This window comes from Pterocles gutturalis, unplaced genomic scaffold (assembly GCF_000699245.1).
Source record: "Pterocles gutturalis isolate BGI_N339 unplaced genomic scaffold, ASM69924v1 scaffold4109, whole genome shotgun sequence".
Lineage (NCBI taxonomy): Eukaryota > Metazoa > Chordata > Aves > Pterocliformes > Pteroclidae > Pterocles > Pterocles gutturalis.
Window position 1 is genome coordinate 59943 of NW_010135505.1, and position 18733 is coordinate 78675.

Below are 18733 nucleotides of genomic sequence, written 5' to 3' on the forward strand. Positions count from 1 at the left end.
GAGGAACAATGTGACACTACAACTGTACTGCTGAGTAACGTTGTCATGTCATGGTCATCACACAATAAACCAACATCACACTTCCAAAATGCAGTGTAACGATCTTTCCTTGATATTGCTGTCACTCACCATGAGTGCTGTCATGCATGTCTTGAACAATAAAAATCACAGAATCACAGAATCACAGAATGTTAGAGATTGGAAGGGACCTCGAAAGATCATGTAGTCCAATCCCCCTGCCGGAGCAGGAGCACCTAGATCAGATCACACAGGAATGCATCCAGGCGCATCCTGGATTCATTGATCATAGATAATCCGTAATGAAGAATCACTAAGTAATCCCAATGTCATTATATAACAAATCATAATTTCATTTCATATCACGTGGAACCATAACGTGAAGTTTCTTAGGTCCTATAAGTTATTCTGGAACGTTTTAAGGATGCACAGTACCTGCTACAAAAGGGACAGATGGAAAGGTGGCAGAAATATGAGTTCTGCTATGAATTCAGCTCACAGAAAGCAGAATTAAGGGCAATGACACAGGAAAGCTACTTATCTTCCCCTGAGTTTTCTCCTGAAATTTCAGTCTTGAAATGATTTTTTTTTTCCTAAATGGAACTTTTTTGAATTTGATATTTCAAATGCTAAGCAGAGCTCTGAAAGTGAAATTGGAGTAAGTTATGTTCCCATGACCTGTTGCCATCTGCTGCCTGAGAATAAAGATTATGCATTAAGTGTCAAGCAGCATTTCCATAACGTTTGTAAGGGATGAATATTGTTGAGAAGGCATCTGCAAAGTGAATCACCAAAAGAGCAGAAAGGCCATACTCTTAGTGTAAGTCAGCACAGCTCAGTTGGGAAAATCCTGATTTAGTCCAGCTGAATATGTGGCGTAATACTCTTTTCATCATCTGAGTTGGAAGGTCAGACGATATTTTCATCACCTGGTTGGAAGGGCAGAGATTTAAGTGGTGACTTAAGGTCACTTCTGTTGGGACCAATAGCAAAGTCCATCAGGACGTTTTGATTCAAAAGAAAGTTTAATAGTTTGCCCATCTGGAGACAGACAGAGCAAGGGATTGTGAAGGACTGACTGAGTATTGTGTGAAGACAGCAGGAGCTTTGAAGGGAGGCCACTGTAGTTATGGATCATTGCATGTGGGCTCTGGATAGGCAATTGGCTCAAGCAGCGCCTTGTTAAAGCAGGGTACCTGCATTTAAAAAAACCCCAAACAACAGGTTTTGAAGCCAGTAAATTGAAATCTAACCATTTACTAAAGAAAAACATAATTTACCTCATCAGCAGCATCCCTTACGACCACAAATCCACATCTAAATCTTGGATCCTGGTCCAAATCATTGTCAATCTGATGCTGCAGTTCTTTTCAAGAATAGAAAACCCATCCAAATTGGTTCAGACCTGTGCTTACATGTCAGATCCAGTCTCAGATGTGGTTTCCAGGTTTCTTGTTTGCATGTTTGTTGTAACAACATACACATATGTGTGTATTGAGGGTATGCAGGGAGACCAGATAATTCCAGGAAGCAGAGTTGTCCGGTACAGACCTTTTCTAGCAACCTGTATTGACTTTGCTGGTTTCCAGCAATCACAATTGTAAAGTGCTACTGGAATTACTTAATCTACAAAGTCATGTGTCAGGCATGTTGTGTTAATGGAAGACAGATCTAGGAGTGCCATGTTATGGAACAAGCCTTACCTTTCCATTTGGCTTTTCTGCTTCTGATTTTTTTTGGTGTACTTACTGCTTAGCCAGTTCTATTAATGCAGCACTGCAAATGATAGCAAAGAGAGATTTCAATATAAATAGGAGGATTACAGAGGGCTGAGGGAGAAGTGTAATAAAAAGTTCTGTTTAGGTGTTGTTTGGTTGAGGGCTGTCTGGCTAGTTTTGGGGTTTGGTTTTTGGTTGTTTTTTTTTGATAATACTTTGAAATTATAGTTCGTATTGGACATTGAAGATCAGTTTGTCATCCCGTATGAAATCACAAAGTATCAGATTATGTTTCATAATGCTTGTTTTAATTTTAAAAAAGTCTCATAATGCTCGTTTCAATTTTAAAAAAGTGTATTCCATTTACCTGCTCCCTTAGGTAAATTACATTCCTTAATAATACCACTGAGGATAGGTTGTAGAAATATTTGCAACCAGAGTATCATTATGACTATAAAAATGACATGTCACCTCGGTATGTGGTTGTTACAGCAGAACTGATGTAACAATCCTTGAAAAACTCTTAACTGAAGTCAGGGATTTACATCCCGCAGTCCATACCCATGTCCAAGCTCCAGCTTTGTTCAGCTAAAACTCTCACTGAGGTTTGTGAGAGCATTACCTGGATAACCGGCCAGTAAACGTTATTAAAAACTTGATCATTTATCAGAAAATGGTAAGCAAGTCCCATATAGGTCCTGTAAAACATGTGTCGTAATATCTGTCCTGTAATTAATTTTGTTGCCTCTATTTGTTTGTCAGTACGTAGGGTGAGGTTTCCTACACAGAAAAATCTTGAATCTCGACTTGTTATTCATCCTGTGCATAGGTCTACTCTTATTTGTTAGATAAGACCCTACAGAGAAATTCTTGTGGTGCTCTTGGTGCACCAGTGCTGCCAAATATGTAGGGTGACTGACAGCTTAAAATCTCCATAACGAGCTGTTAAAATTACTTGTGACCTTTTTTGGTCAGAGAGATGAATGAGTAAATAGCCTGTGGAAACAGAGCTGCCTTCCCATTTCTAGTGCAATCATTCATAGATAAAGTGGAAGTTCGTGTGGCAGTGCAGAAAACTGTTTTGTCCGGTTTTCTGACTTGTGCATTAAGAAGTGGCTTGAATCTTATTTTAACCCATCATGTCCGTGAATAAAGCCTAAGAATAAACTTATTTACAATAATTGTTAAATATAGAAACAACTGAGATTTTTTTTTTTCAAGGGATTCAGCTGGAGTAATCACACAAGAAAGTCAAAAATTTTCTGTTAGCAGAAAAATTGGGTCAGGTGTCAGTTCTCCTGATGCCTATTGATGTTGTAGGGACCGTCAGCTACAGAGTAAGGGAGCAACAGCAAAAGATCAGTCTCCACATCAGCTCTATGCTTGTCCATTTCAGTCACTTGAAACTGTGACACGTCACCAGTGTTGGTGTTTTCCATGTGCTGTGGAAGTCCAAGTGTCTGTAACCCAAGTACCGACAGCCATCGTGACAAACCAGTCTCTGCTGCAACTGTTCCCCACCCCTTTGGCAACCTACAGTGATTGTATTTTGTCTCCCCTCCTTGACTAATGCCATCGTGGTGCAATAGTGACATAGAGTGGGAAGGGCATGAAGGGGGGAGTGAGGTATCTGCATCCTTCCTCCCCACCTCCAGTTTTATGCATGACTGCACCATTGAAAAGTTGTCCCTCCTGTAGAAGTGTGTGTCACCTGTTTTTGGTAGAGCGAGTGCGCAAAGAATCTTCCTGCTTCCCTGTGGTAGGGGCTCAGAACACATCTAGCACTAGTATACGTTTGCTGAAGAAGTCTTCTGAAGCCCCGTGGGATCAGGAGGCTGAATTAGCATTCCACATGGAAGCAGATGAAGTGGAGCTGAATTGTCTTTTCCTCTCCCTTAACAGGGCATCCCTTTGGAGCTCCTGTGTAGTCCTGCCTCTCCTGGCTCTCACCTGGATGTCTGCAGTTCTGGCAATCACAGATCGGCGGTCGGCACTCTTCCAGATCCTTTTTGCTGTCTTTGACTCGTTGGAGGGCTTTGTCATTGTGATGGTCCATTGCATCCTAAGGCGGGAGGTAAGACAAATGAGTTGTTCTTTTTCATGGAACGAACATACATCCTGTAGAAAACATCTGAAAAATGTCCACTTAGCCTGGTAACTTCTCTAATCCTATGAACATTCACCTTTGTGTGGATGGTGACCCCAAAAATCATAGAATCATAGAATGGTTTGGGTTGGAAGGGACCTTAAAGATCATCAAGTTCCAACTCCTCTGCCATGGGCAGGGACACCTTCCCCTAGACCAAGTTGCTCAAAGCCTCATCCATCCTGGCCTTGAACACCTCCAGGGATGGGGCAGCCACAGCTTCTTTGGGCAACAAAAAAAGCCGTGACAGTAGTGGTCAGAAGGAAGGGGAGAAGAAGAGATGAATCAATGGTTGTCATGCAGAGTGGAATTTGGGGGACAGTCTTTGACTTCCTTGTTTTCTAGATATCATGTCAGATTTTGCTTGGTTTATACCAAAATTATTACGTCCAGGACATTTACACCACACCCTTGAAAAATGGCGTATTAAGAAAAAACAGTTTGTTTGATTTCGAGGGGGGCAACTTGCACTGAGATTTACAGAATTATTGTATGTTGGCATTAGCACCTAGGTATTTGAACTAGAAAGTAAAGCTAGCAATAATCAAGCAAGGAAATTGAGTAAATTCTCTTCAGCCTCCCTGTGGAGATTTAAAATGCTAAATTATATTAGGAAAGAAAAGGAAGAATCTTTTATGTTTTTTTTTTTCTTCTTTTCATCTTACTGAGTGGATAGACTATTAATAACAGAGACAGGAGGGTGGTTTTTTTTTTCCCAATATTCATTTTATCTTCCTACAGTTCCTTTAAATTAAGTAAAACAGATTAATTTCTTATGTCAGGCCAACAAAATCAATGGAATTATGCCACTGGCTTGGCTGAGATTTCTTCAACTAATTGCATTATGAATATGGGCCTGCATTTCACTCTCATTGCAGTCACTGGCATATTTTTTTCCATTTATTTCAGTGAATTTTGGATCAGATATATATTACAGCTGATACAGGATCATAATCAGACATTGTAAACCCCAATATAATAATTTATGGAATAGCATTCGTTGCAAATGTATTGCAAACTTCAAAATAGAAGACATTTTTATTTTTGACTATATAAATCAAGCAAATAGAAGTGACCAACACAGTGACCTAGGGTACCTGTAAAATCTTTGAGTTGCTCTGTTCATACATGAGATATGTACCATATAAACCATTTGAAATGAATACCTGAATGCTACTGAAGTAAGATCCACATTCTTTTGCTCTACTAAGGACTTTTTTTTCCTCTCTGTCCTCAGCGTAATTTGATATAGTTTAGTATTTCTACCTGATTCTGACTTTTGCAAATCCATTTGTTCCTGCAGGTCCAGGATGCTGTGAAGTGCCGAGTAGTAGATCGTCAGGAAGAGGGCAATGGAGACTCAGGAGGGTCATTTCAGAATGGACACGCTCAGCTAATGGTAGGGAAAACTATAACCTAGTCTATTATTAAGTGACCTATGGGCATTTTTAACCCATAACTGATAAACAAAGGGCTCTGTCCATCATAGATTTTGCAGTCATCATTCTTTTTTCCTTTAAAATTGTGCTTGAACAAAGGTAACACTTAGCATAGCCTCTTTCACACAAATAAGGTTTCTTTTCATTGTAATATTAAGAGGCTCAAACTTACGCACCAGGTTTTGCAAACATCTTGGTGAGATCCTTTCTTTTCCAGAAAATACAAAGCCATAATGTACCTTCCAAGTCTTCCAGACCTTTTCATTCCCATCATGCTGCCTTGTCCTAGCTGGAGCTAGGAGGCAGTAGTTTAATACTGTTTTAATCATAGTGTGTTGGGTCATAGTCATTATAAGATGCTGTCTCAAAAGGACTTTGTTCTCTCAAAAGTGCTCTTGTTTACATTGCTTCACGAGGAATGTAGTTAAAGCACTGTAAACTTTGCTCCTCTTGTGTAGGTCCTTTACAAACAAACTAGATAAAGCCATAAAATATAAGCTATGGGGAACCGTCATCCATCTGCCTCAGTGGTATGATGCAGATGATATAAGAGGCATTTGATTTCTGAGGTTGGGATAAGGACATCAGGACAATCACAAGATTTGAACAAGCTCCAAAAAATTCTAGTTAATATTATACCTATATCATAACCCAATGGTGCTTGTTTCCAGTCACTCTTGTGCTAAGCTTAGGAGCTTGTGCTTGGGTACAAGGTCTCATTTCAAACAGCACAATCTTGAGGTCATGACATCAAGAGATATATAATTGTACCACGCCTCATAGATTCTTGTTAAAAACAGGTGCCTCATTTCTAATTTAAATGTGTAGTCTTCTCATTTTCAGAGAGGTTCTTGTTATGCCTATTTATGTGTAATTAGAAAGCCCTTGTGTGCCTAGCTCTTTCGCTCCTTCAATAATAGACACTGTAATTGTATCCAGTCTCAATCTTCCCTTCAGTAAGTTAACACACTGAGATTTTTTTTTCTCCCTATGCAAGACATTTGCCTTCAAATTATTTATATAACCCTTTTCCACATGTCCTTAAGACTCTCTCCATCCTTTAAAAATGTGGATGCTATATTTGTTACTCTATTGTCACCATCCCAAGCGCTATATTCTGAAGTTTCAGATTTTTGTCTCTTTGTAAAACTACCTGTTTTCATTCATTATCCACCACCTTGCAAAATTCTGTCAACTACAACTTTTTAGCAATGAGATGATATCTACTTCTGCACTGTTGATGGATGTGTTGAGAAGTAGAGAGCTTACAGTTTTTTCACATTCAGGCACAAAAAGCTCCAAAATCTAGATGTGAATCATGACTCCTCACTGATATTTTTAGAGGGGTACAATGTTATTTTATAGGGACTGAGTTGTAAAATAACCAAAGAAATCAAGAGCTTTGCAGGATGGCATTTTTTGCTGTTACCTTTTCCAGTAAACTCCAAATCTGCCCAGCAAGTGAAAAGAAGCTTATCTAAGTAGAGCTGTTTCCCACAAAATCTTGTTGACTGGTATTAAATATAAAGCTATCTTTTATTTATTTATCAGTAGAACTAGTACAGGCTGTTCTGTTACATTTTTCTGGAACTCCTATCAGGAAAATGAGATTATGTTTTTCTGTGTCATCCCACTTGCCCATTTAAATGTTAGTTCAGTGTTACTTCTTTTCTATTCTTTTGCAGATTTATTTGATACCCCAAATAATTTAATAAGAAATTATCATGAAGAAGGTTGAGATAATTCCTCAACAAGCTCTTCAAAAACTCTTCGATTTCAACCTGCTAATACTAAAGTGTTTATTCCAGGGGGATGGGGATTTTTTTTCACACTCTTCTTAGTATCAAACTAGGATGCATTTAATCACATTAATACAATTACACTAAGCGTCTTCTTTCTGAAATGACACTAGAAATAATCAGTGAACTCTTCTACCTTTTGCTAGTTCATGGCCTTTACATTACTCCAGGAAAACTCATGGCCCACTGTGACTCAGCGTATCCAGTTCTTTGAAATGTTATCTGCTAAAAGCTTTAGAAAATGGATTAACTCATACCAGAAGAAGAAAGGAGATTCATTTGGCTGTACAGACTGCTTGAAAAAAGTTATTTAGCCTTTGTGCCTGCAGGGACCATTGATTTTATATGCAAAGATTTTCAGAAGCAGAGACTTATTTCCACTTCATGTGACTTGGTGATAAATCACCAGAAAGCCCATCAGGTATGGAATTCTCTCAGCGACATCCCCAGATCTTTTTAACAAGTGGCGGGGAATCCACTTAGACTAAGTATGGGGAGATATATCCAAGGCCAGGAACCTGTCCCCTATTTTTTAGGAACGTGCATAAATGTGTTCCAGGGAGATATCTTAATTAGTGGAATTAGTATATGGATGAGCAAATGTATCCAGCTGAAAAGCAACGTTATGGCTTTACCACTGCATGAGGTTCAAAAGCCACAGCTGGAAAAAAGTCGTCTGTTTTCTTTGTTTCAAAGCCCAAGCAAAACATCTCTCCTCCACTCTTCTCACAGTGATTATGTCCGACTCACTAATTAAAGCGGTTTTCACATTTTCCGAATGGCTTGCTTTACCCCACCACCTCCTTTTTAACCACATCCTCTGTGTTCTCTGTCTTTCAGACCGATTTTGAGAAGGACGTGGATATGGCTTGTAGATCAGGTGAGCACATCACAGGTGAGAATCAACAAGTGACCTGGTTTGGGGATTGAACTAGGCCATTTTTTCTTTTTCCTTTCTGTTTTATTGTGTGTGTGCCTTAGTGGCTTGCATGTACCTGCGTGGGCTGCCCTTACTCTCAACCCTGGCCAAATAAAGCATCTCCCTTAATTCTACCTTATGCTTTGCTTATCCTATTTCCCCACAACTCTCTTGGCCTTTTAGCTAAGATTAAGCCTTGCCTCCGAGGTATTATTTCTTACCTATGGCCCCATGTAATGGCAGAGAAGAGTATCAAAGAAGAAGAGATTGGATCCATCTCTTCCTACTGTGATCCATCTCTTCCTACTGTGATCCTTCTTTGCTTTAGCAACCCCTGCCCAAGGGAGTCACACTGATCACACCAACCTCAGACAGCTCTGTGCTCAAGAGAGGTGTCTCTGGGAAGGTCTGGAGTCTGGAGAGCCTTCCCACCAGTCCACCTGGCCCCATTCACATGTCTAGTGCAGTTATAAGCTGCCTGTATGTATGGAGGTGGGTTAGGTCTCTCCTCCTTTGTCTGCACCTTTCTACTGTGTGTTCAACCACACACATTCATTTTGGTCCTGAAGATCTGCATGAGTTGACAGTTCCTTTCCCCAGTAACTCCCTTTTCTCTCATTCCCCTGAGGGTGTCTGTACTGTCTGGATTCTCCTTTCCTACCTGTTTGTCTCTACAGGTTTCGTTCTCTCCTGGTCCTGACATGCATGACCATTTGGCTGAGATTTTTTTTCCTTACCCTTTGTAGATATTTAAGCCTTAATTTACCTTCCCAGACTTCTCCCCTCTCCCAAGCAAGAGAAATACCAGCTTGCTTGGCACTTGTGTATAACTCACATCTTCCAAACCAGGATCTCCCCTAGCCAAGGACAGTACATACTGTGTGTTCAGTTAGCATCATGGGAAAAAGCTTCTTTCTTCCTTCCTTCCTTCCTTCCTTCCTTCCTTCCTTCCTTCCTTTCCTTCTTTCCTTCTTTCCTTCTCTCTCTCTTTCTTTCTTTTCTCTCCCTCTTTTCTTTCTTTATCTCCTTCTCTCTCTCTTTCTATACACATCTATCTACCTGTCACTTTCATTTATCTTTTTCTTTTTCTTTATCTAATCTATCATTTATGTATATGCTTCCAATGTATTTATCTATAGTTCATCTCTTTCTTTCTATCTTGCAATCACTTATTTATCTCCGTCCTCACCTGTCTGTCTTGCTGTACCTGTTATTTATGTATTTCTATCCCTGTCAACATTTATCTCTGTCACTGTGTTTCTGAGCATTGTCCATCACTGTCACTACCATTTTTCTGTCTAGTATCTATCTATATCTTATCTTCCCCTGTCCTTCTCTCTGCCTCACTCTTTCTCCCTATGCTTATCACAGTCACAGTATATTTATCTCACTTATCCCTATGATATCTTATTTCATGGTCTCTTTCTGTCCATTTATCTCTTTTCAGGGTCTGTCCATTTTTTTTTTTTGTTCCTGTTTCTCTGTGTCACACTCTCTAATCTAATTTCTAACTGTCTCCCTCTTCTCATTTGTCTTCCTCCTTCCTTTTTTACACCAAAGACCTCAGTTCTAAAAATCACATGTGAAAGACGTGCACGTGAGACCAGGTCCGACACGAATGCATACGCAGCAAACATACTTCCAGGCTGGGTGTTGGTGCACACAACCAGCTACCCAGCCAACAGCCCACCTTGTACTGGGAACCAAGGCAGACCCTGAACTCCTGCAATAAAGGAGCATTTCTGGATCTGCTGCTGAGTTTCTGGCTCCTGAATTGAGCTTCCTGAAGGAGCTGAATGGTTTAACATGACTTCAGGGCAGAAGACTCTGGATCAGTAGCTTGTTAATAGCCTAGTCCTCCCTTCCTTTTCCAGTGTACAGCTCTATAATTTGTTTGTTGATGTCTACCTGAAGAGATTATCCACCTCTGACAAAGTGCTGTTAGTCTACACCAAACTAAGTCATTAACAATAGTCCCCATTTCTGAGACCTTTCTACATGGTGCATCATCCTATGCATTCTGCTCATTGATTAATAAAAAAACAGAAATCTGCCTGTTGTTTTCTGGCCATCACTTCTCCTGGAGGAACCGTCACTCATGTTATGGCAGACTGGAGATATGCCTGATACTGCTCATAACCTCCTCACTTAGATTCACTGGTAGGATTTGGTCCATGGCTCACTGTTGAAAGCACATTTCACTCCATGCTTGGAGATTGCCAAGTGCCAGCCTCTCCAAACCTACTTTCTGCAGCTGATGTGAGCATGGAGAAGAACCTGAATTAAGAAATCTTACTGACACTCCCAAGTGAAGGGTTTGACTTGGGTAACATCTTCCTGCAGTGTATGCTATGAAGACCAGGCTAGCTGGATGAGGCTTTGAGCAACCTGGTCTAGTGGCAGGTGTCCCTGCCCACGGCAGAGGGTTGGAACTAGATGATCTTTAGGGTCCCCTCCAACCCAAACCATTTTATGATTCTGCAATCATAGAATGTTTCTGTAATGCTCTTAGTGTGTCCTCTAAGAACGTCAAGATGACAACAGCTGTCATAGTTACATCCAGCATGTTTAGCTTTCAAAGCTTTTAAAAGTTGTTTTATTCTACTTGGTCTCCTTGCCATCCTGCCTTACCTTTGCTGCAGTCTTTGAGGGGAGCTTTGCTATTCTATCATCACCCATCACTCCCAGTGTGAGCTGGGAGGCAGACTAGTGTGTCCTCAGTCCCATGGGATGCCTGTGTCCCGTCCTGCCTCTGCCACAGGTGGACCAGCTGAATAATATCAGGTCTCTGGTCCATTGAGAAAAAATAGGTGAAAGGACCTTTTTGTTTGTTTTTCTGAGATGGGTGGAAGGGAAACATGCATTTATTTCTCCTTTCCTGTGCTGAAATACTGGGTAAGTAGCCTTCAGTCCCACGCAACTTTGCCCCTACCCCAAAATCTGTGATCTCCATCCCCTGGAGCCATCAAGGCTGGTGTCATTCTCTTCCTAAGGTCTTTGTTGCAGCCTGAAATCAACTGAGTGATAGATTCTTAGGCCTAGAAAAGGAGCAGATGTTTTATTGTGGACAGTGTTGTGTGGGAATGAGTGTCTATGTGTCCTTTATGTACCTCCTAATTGGCATGTTCACCTCATCCTCAGTTTAAGGTTTTCCTCTCCTACTGAGGATTATTCATGGCAGTCCTTTCTTTCCTTAAGGGAAATTGGAAAAACACTAAATAATTAAATCTCACAAAAGCTTGCCATGATTGAATGTCAGCTTTTTGGAGAGTAGGTAGAAATTTATAACAACATGTGGTGTATTTTAAAATACCAAATTACTGACACTGAAACTGTTCAAAGGAAGAGAGTAACCTGAAACAGTTCAGTGAATTAAAAAAAAAAATAGAATTCACATTTCAAATCATTGATAATGCTGCATTTCAGCTATTTTCTGAATCAAAATAATTTTGGACATGAAAGCAACCTTTTATTTTAAAGAATTCTACTGTGCCATAGGCTAGTTATATATATATATATTTCTTATGTATACATATACTATGTGTACTAAAAATATGTACATGTATTTGCTTTTCAAGATATTTTTATCAATATGACAGTATATGTTGGCCTAGGTGGGAGTTTTGGCTACGACTGAGTTGGAAAATTTGCATCACAGAGAACTCTCTCAAAAGGAGAAAGTTTTTTTCCTCCTTAGCTTTAGCCTTGCCTTCAGTTTCCTGGGTTTAAAAAAGAAAAAAAGTATATGTATATAAAAAACACTGTTCTGCAACCATAGCCCCTTTCTGAGAGGTCCAAGGGAACATGCCAGCATGGTGTGACTGTGGTAGGTGTATTGATGTGTTAACAAAACCCTAGATGAGGTGCTAAGGAAATTTATCTGTCTCCCTAGTGCTGAATAAAGACATCACTGCCTGCAGGACCTCAACCATCACAGGAACACTGAAGCGTCCATCACTGCCAGATGAAGAAAAATTGAAACTCAATCACCAGAAAGGTTCATCAAATTTTAACAGTCTTCCAGCCAATGTCTCCAAGATGCATCTTCAGGGCTCACCACACTACCTAGGAGCCATCAACCTGAATGAGTTCGGCAATCACACCCTGACTCTGAAGAAGGACAAGAACCAGCCACCTAAGTCCATCTACATCTGCGATGGAGACATCTTCAAGAAGTTGGACTCAGAACTCTCCCGGGCGCAAGAGCAAACGCTGGACACCAGCTATGTCATTCTGCCTACCAACACGTCTACCTTACGGGCCAAACCACCCAAAGATGAGAGTAAATACAGCATCAATATTGACCAGATGCCCCAGACACGGCTTATCCACCTCAGTATGGCTACTGACCCAGGCTTTGTTGTCAAGAGTCCTCCACGGGAGCCTGTAACCATGACATGCAGTGAAGTTCAAGGTTCCCCCATGATACAACAACAGCAGCAACTGGCTCCACAAAATATCTCCAGTGAGTCACAGATTCCCAACAGCCTGTGTGACACAGGTGACTCAGGAAACTCAGGTGTGGTGTCTAAGAGTGAGACCGTCTCCACCCTCTCCATGAGCTCCTTGGAGGTGAGGATGTGAATTACTGTTTTGTTCTCAGCCCAGCCCAGAATGATGTCTTGCCTTCAATGTCGGCCAAAACCAGGTGTTTCAAGAGAAGCACCTTAGGCCAAATTCAGCCCACCATGCAATGCCAGTATTATATTATCATGAGGCTTGCATTACCTTTTCTCCTTCTATCCTCTGATGAGGCTTTGAGCAACCTTGGCTAGTGGAGGGTGTCCCTGTCCATAGCAAGGGGGTTGGAACTCAATGATCTTTAAGGTCCTTTCCAACCCTAACTATTCTATGATTCTATGATTCTGTGATTCTATGACACAGATGAGAAAACCTGAGTGATCACAGGTGTAAAATGTCCCTAAGACATGCCCCCACAATGCTCTTAGCATCAGAGGAATGTCAAAAGTTTTGCAGAAGTGCAGCCCTCTCCTTCTGACCTGGGATAACTCATTACGTGTATTAGCAGTTCTCTCTAGACCTTAGATCTTATGCTGAGGTCTGTGCTAGGACATCTGGCCCTTTTCTTGCCTATTGTCAGAGAGCAGGTCTCTGTCATTGCTGTCCAAACTTCAGTCTCGGCTGACTGGTGCTCAAAAGCTCCAGCAGATCAGTTGGCTGATCTGCTGCTCCCTCTCTGCTTTCCAGTCTGTGAATAAGTTGCAAGCTAATAATTAGGACAGAGCTTAAACTGGCCAAACTCCCATGCTTAGCCTGTACTCAGCCCTCCTCAAGGCTCAGTGTTTTTTAGTAGGGATCCCTCTAAATGGCTGGCACTTTCCATTATGAAGAGTCAGATAAACACATTAAAAGGTGTAGGAAGAAGGAAAAGGAGAAGCATTCTTCCTGTTTTATCTACTGTGTGGTTGAGTTTGTGTCCACTCACCAGCATCAACCCCTTGCTAACCTTCACTCATCTCTTTTTCTTTTGAATAACCAGAGGCGGAAATCCCGGTACGCAGAGCTAGATTTTGAGGTGAGTACATCCCTATCTGAATGTGCTTTTCCAGGGGTAGGATGAGGAAAAAGAAATGCTGCTTTATTTTCTTTCTGGCACCTTTGCAGGAGTACTGCCTTTGCCAAAGAGCTTCTTCAAGTGTTTAAAAACGGTGGGTTGAAAGAGTTGTGCTGGATGCCTATTAAGGCTTACTCTGTGCAGCTAAACAAATGGATGATTTATATTAACACATGTTTAATTTATGGAGCAGTAGCTTCTGTGTAAACATTTGTAAATCAAGATCCTACTTTGGCTTGCCCAAGACCTGTAATTTCTCTTCCGTGAGGAAAATGCTTACAGAGAGCTGATAGAGTGGTAGTTGACTACACCATGTTCCTGTTTGGGAAGCACACAGACATTTGGTTGGTGGCCTAAAATGCCTTGCCTTTTGTGCACAAGATCTGTTGTTTAACAGAAAGGAAGCTGATATGTCCCCACTGTCACAACCTATTGTCAGCCCTGGTCTTTCACACCTGTTAATGAACTTCACAGCGTCAACCTGGGTGGAAAAAGTCTATAACATATGTAAGGAAATGTTTGTCCTCACAGCTGAGGCACAGAGCATGAAGCTTTGACGGAGCCAGTTGTCCACAGAGGGTCTGAGGGGCTAGCAAGAGCTAGTGCATCTATCCTGAGTCCAGTCATGGACTTCCTGGCAGAGCTAGCCTTCCCTTCAAAGCTGCTAGCTTATTCCAAAACAGAGTCGCATCAAGGTCCCATGAGGATTTGCCTTAATTCTAGAATCACTTCAGAGCTCCAGGTTGTGAGCTTGATCTGAAATTGAGGCACGATGGGTACATCTAAGCTGATACTTCAAGTTGGTCCCAAATTATTTGAGCCTACCTTCTCCAATCATATAACACTTTGCAGAGCACAAGAAAGCCATACTCAACATGCTCTTATATGCAAAGGGAAGTTCTTATAGAAATTGGTCCTGCCTCTTCTTTCAGGCAGTGGAAGGTAGAAGTGAAATGCAGGAGGGCCAAAATACAAAGAAAAAGAAAATGCAGAATAGTTTCTGATGGAACTTCTTGTACCAAAATTCTACATGTTTGGTAGAATTGGGTAAGCTCTGAACACCTTTGCAAAGGAGACACAGGAAACAGAGTGGGCATGGGGCCAGATGTCAGTTAGATAAGGTCAGCAAAGCTTCCTAGGTCTAGGTAGTAGAATTTTGCCAGTCAAACACAAATTCTATAGCAGCAACAGTTGGCAGCTGCAGGTTTAGGGTAACCATAAGGTAAAAAGTTAGTCTTTTCCACTTTCTCCCACCGTCTCATCCTGAAAATAAAGACAGTGCTGCACTGGGTGCTCAGTGAACTTTGAAGTAGTTTAGGCATGCCAGATTGCACCTGCTGGGAGACAGAGCTAGGTTTTAATATTGTATGCAACTTTGGGGAGAAGACAGTTTTTTTCTGTAAAACTGAGTATGGTTTGCTAACCTGTGGCCCTTATGTTTGCTTCAGAAAATCATGCACACAAGAAAACGTCACCAAGACATGTTCCAAGACCTGAACAGAAAACTCCAGCACGCGGAGAAGGAGAAGGAATCTCCAGCAACAACGGACAGCAAGGTTAGTCAGGCACTTCCAGAACCATCACCTCCTAGAGCCCTCTAGTGTCAGCAGGAGCATGGGAAGAAGCAGGAAAGTTTAGGAGCTCTCACTGAATACCTTACCTTGATTTTCTGACCATGAGTGTTGCAACAAGCATATGTGCACCACAGAGGACACGGACAGTCACAGAGGTACCACTAGCAGAGTGCTCAGCAGCCCAGGAGAACGTCCATCCTCATGTCTATTTGTGGGGAATAGAGTCTGTGTTATCTTCCTTGTGTTTGTTCCCCTTGTTTGTGTCTGTTCTTTGCATTCACTTTCAGGTCATCTCTGATTGCCTCATACATCCACTCATAGCTAGGAACTGGAAACTAGAACAACCCTGAGGAAATCTAGGTGGAAAGTGGAGAGGGCAGCAGATGGGGACTGAAGGAATTATCCACCCCACCTGGAGGGGATGAGTTGGAGGCCAAGGTGGCAGCGATGGGCATAGCTATTTAGGAAAGCCATCGCAATAGGATTTAAGATGGGATGGTGGAAGCACTTCTTGGGGACTGCGTGCTAATTGAATGTATCATAACGGTATTTGTGGCAGCTGATCACCGTATACTTGGCTTTCTTCAACAGGAGGAAACTTCTCTTGTAGTGACAGGATGAGGGGTAATGGATTTAAACTGGAAGACTACAGATTTAGATTAGATATTAGGAAGAAATTATTTTCTGTGAGGATGGTGAGGCACCGGCACAAGTTGCCCAGAGAAGCTGTGGATGCCCCATCCCTGGAGGTGTTCAAGGTCAGGCTGGATGAGGCTTTGAGCAACCTGGGCTAGTGGGAGGTGTCCCTGCCCATGGCAGGGGGGTTGGAACTAGATGATCTTTAAGGTCACTTCCAACCCAAACCATTCTGTGATTCTATGATTCCCAGGCAAGAAGAGACTTTGAGTGAAGCAGGCTGAGGGAAGGGCCTTGCAGCCTTTCCGAGGGGCAGAGATTTGGTACTAGAAACAGATATCAGGAGCCTGAGTAGTAAGTGAGGTGGAGAATACAAATAAGGAAGAGGAGGCTGATGGCACCTCCTGTGTGTCTCAGCCCATTAGGCCTGCTGGGCAAGAGCCAAAAGGTTTCAGGGAAGCATATCTGCTCCAGCAGAAGGGAAAAAACAAGTGGCAGAACTAGGCTGGCAATAAGAAATTAAATTTGGGTTGTGCCTGCACTCAGGAAAGGGGTAAGTTGAGCTATTTCTAACATTCTTGGTCATTCGCAAGCAAAATAATATCCAGAATGCACAGTCACCTTCATCATGGTGAAGGTGGCACAAGTGAGACTTATTTTGGTGGGACTGCCTTAGGGGCAAGACCAAAGCTCACAGGGTAACTGAACGAGACGTTTAGTTTGGTTCCTTATGGAAGCAGAGCACTACAGAGCCTTTGGTCTGTATTCAGATCTCACTGTGTTGAGCTCTGGAGATGTGGTCCCAGCAAATCCTACTGTTATTCTGTGTGGCAAGGTGTCATTATGGGCTGTCCAGAGTTACAGAATGAGAGGGATAGTGAATATGGCTGACACGTTCCACTCAAAGAAGCCTGTGTTGGCCCAGAATCCCAATGCGTTTCTCTGAATGTTATCTCTCTGTTTTTTTTTCTATTATTTAGGTATGACACAGCTGTAAAATCAAAAATACTTAAATACCATGTAAAAGCTAATCTGTGGTATGTTTGCAGGAGAGTTCTATAGATTTAGTTGTTTTGAGCATTTCAGACGTGCATCTATATAGAATTAAAGTTGCCAGTTTCAGCATCAAAGAGCTTTGAACTGCTGGGAAGAAGCTGTGAAGGTGGCCTTTGCATATTGACTGAATCTTTTTCATGTTGTGGTTTTCCCTTGGATGTAACCCGAGGAGGGGAGCTTGTGAAGATCAGTATTGGCAAGTCAGTAGTGGGTATTGGTTTAAAAACATCCAAAGCAGTACAAAGAAAAACAAATAGATTTCTTCACCTCTTTTTCTGCCATTTGCTGCTAGAGGACCCCACTGGAAATCATTCCCCATCTTCAGCTTGCCCTGCAAAGGCAAGCTGCAGATACCAGACATTAAAGTAACAACAAAATAAATTTTTCTCTTTTTCATATGTTTAGGTTATAAAACGATGGAGTATTTCTTCGGGTGGAAGTGATAAAACTAACTTTAGCGTAAGTCTGGCTTTCATTTTGCATTGAAGAACACTGTAGACCTGTCCCAAACCCTTCCATGACGCATGAATCCAAATGCATTCCTTCACCAGTAGGAAAATCCTTGCCTTGTGGGCATGAGCAAGGTTATAAGGATCCTGGAATACCCTTGAACCCTTTCACACCTAGCATCATATAGCAGAAGGGTTATTTACTAGGTCTAGTCCATCTGCCTGCATTGATGTATTTTTGATTTCCCTTTTAAATAAGCAACCACAAAGTCAAGCTACCAAGTCTCTCTCTAGCAGTTTCCCAGCCTCTCCTGGCAGTAAGTCCCACTGTCCTTTGCCTTTTCCAAGATACGATATTTTTCCTAATCTTCTTGCACTTCTTCTCTCCTCCTTTGACTCCAAGGTTAGAAAGGTGTTGCTGAGACTTGAACTAAATGTCTGCCTAGGACAAAGCTTTTTTGGGAATTCCTAGGAATTATTCTGGCCCTTTTTGGGGATTGGTTTGGGGTTTGGTTTTGATGTAAATGATACCCCTCTGTATTTCACTGCACTGGCCAAAAACTGATTACCCTATCACACTACATACATAGTTCCTCTCAGATGAACTATTACATTGCCAGTTTTGAAGGAAGAACCAACAGAAGAATGCGAGGGATAAATAGTTCTTCTGTTTCTTCAGGAACAGGGTTGAAAATTTGACCACCACATGTTTACTGTTGAGAGTTTTACAGCTTTGGTGGTAAAACATGACTTTTAAGAGGTCTTCAGCAAAGACCTGAAGGTTTGTCAGAGGTAAGCAATTAGGAGAATCAGAACACTGCCTGAAACACTGGCCACATCTGAATCTTGACCATATTTCATGCATTCCCATGAACCCCTGTGGCCCCAGTGTTTGCTGCATTTTGCTACAAACCAAAGCACACTGCTAATGATAAAGTAACTTGAGTCTCAGAGTGCAGTAATACAGAATTGTCCTTCCTTGGGCAACAAACTTGGATTTTTTCCACTTTTTTTTTTTTTTTTTTTTTTTTTCAGTTTAGCACACATGAAATCTCTTCCATGTGACATGTACCTTAACCATAAGAATACTTGCATGGGAAGCACACTGAAATATTCCTGGTTAAAATCCCGGTGTCCGGCAGGACTCATGTCCAAAGCATACAGGTCCACACATCCACCTGCATTCAAGCCCAGGCCACCTCACCACTGCAGCAGAGTAAAAGGGTCTCATTTGTGGCTTTATGAACTAATCAGGCATGTAGACACTATTATCCAAAACTAACTTTTCAGTTCTAGGGTCAGAAGATATTCACAGACTGACATATAGCAAGATCTGATGACTGCAAGTTGAAAAGACAATTTTTTAAAACACACTAATAGAATCATAGAATCATAAAGGTTGGA

General features: G+C 41.6%; 1 protein-coding gene across 1 annotated transcript in view; it reads left to right on the forward strand.

Moving 5' to 3' along the window:
• LOC104467931 (brain-specific angiogenesis inhibitor 1-like) overlaps positions 1–17339 on the forward strand; it is a gene marked incomplete at both ends in the record, with an annotated part of 57205 nt that extends 39866 nt beyond the window's left edge. Inside the window, 7 exons of the mRNA XM_010081904.1 lie at positions 3639–3810; positions 5186–5281; positions 7961–8000; positions 11932–12611; positions 13540–13575; positions 15063–15170; positions 17286–17339. Coding sequence (XP_010080206.1) covers positions 3639–3810; positions 5186–5281; positions 7961–8000; positions 11932–12611; positions 13540–13575; positions 15063–15170; positions 17286–17339 — 1186 coding nt within the window. The remainder of the gene's footprint in view (positions 1–3638; positions 3811–5185; positions 5282–7960; positions 8001–11931; positions 12612–13539; positions 13576–15062; positions 15171–17285) is intronic.
• Between the last annotated feature and the right edge of the window lie 1394 nt (positions 17340–18733).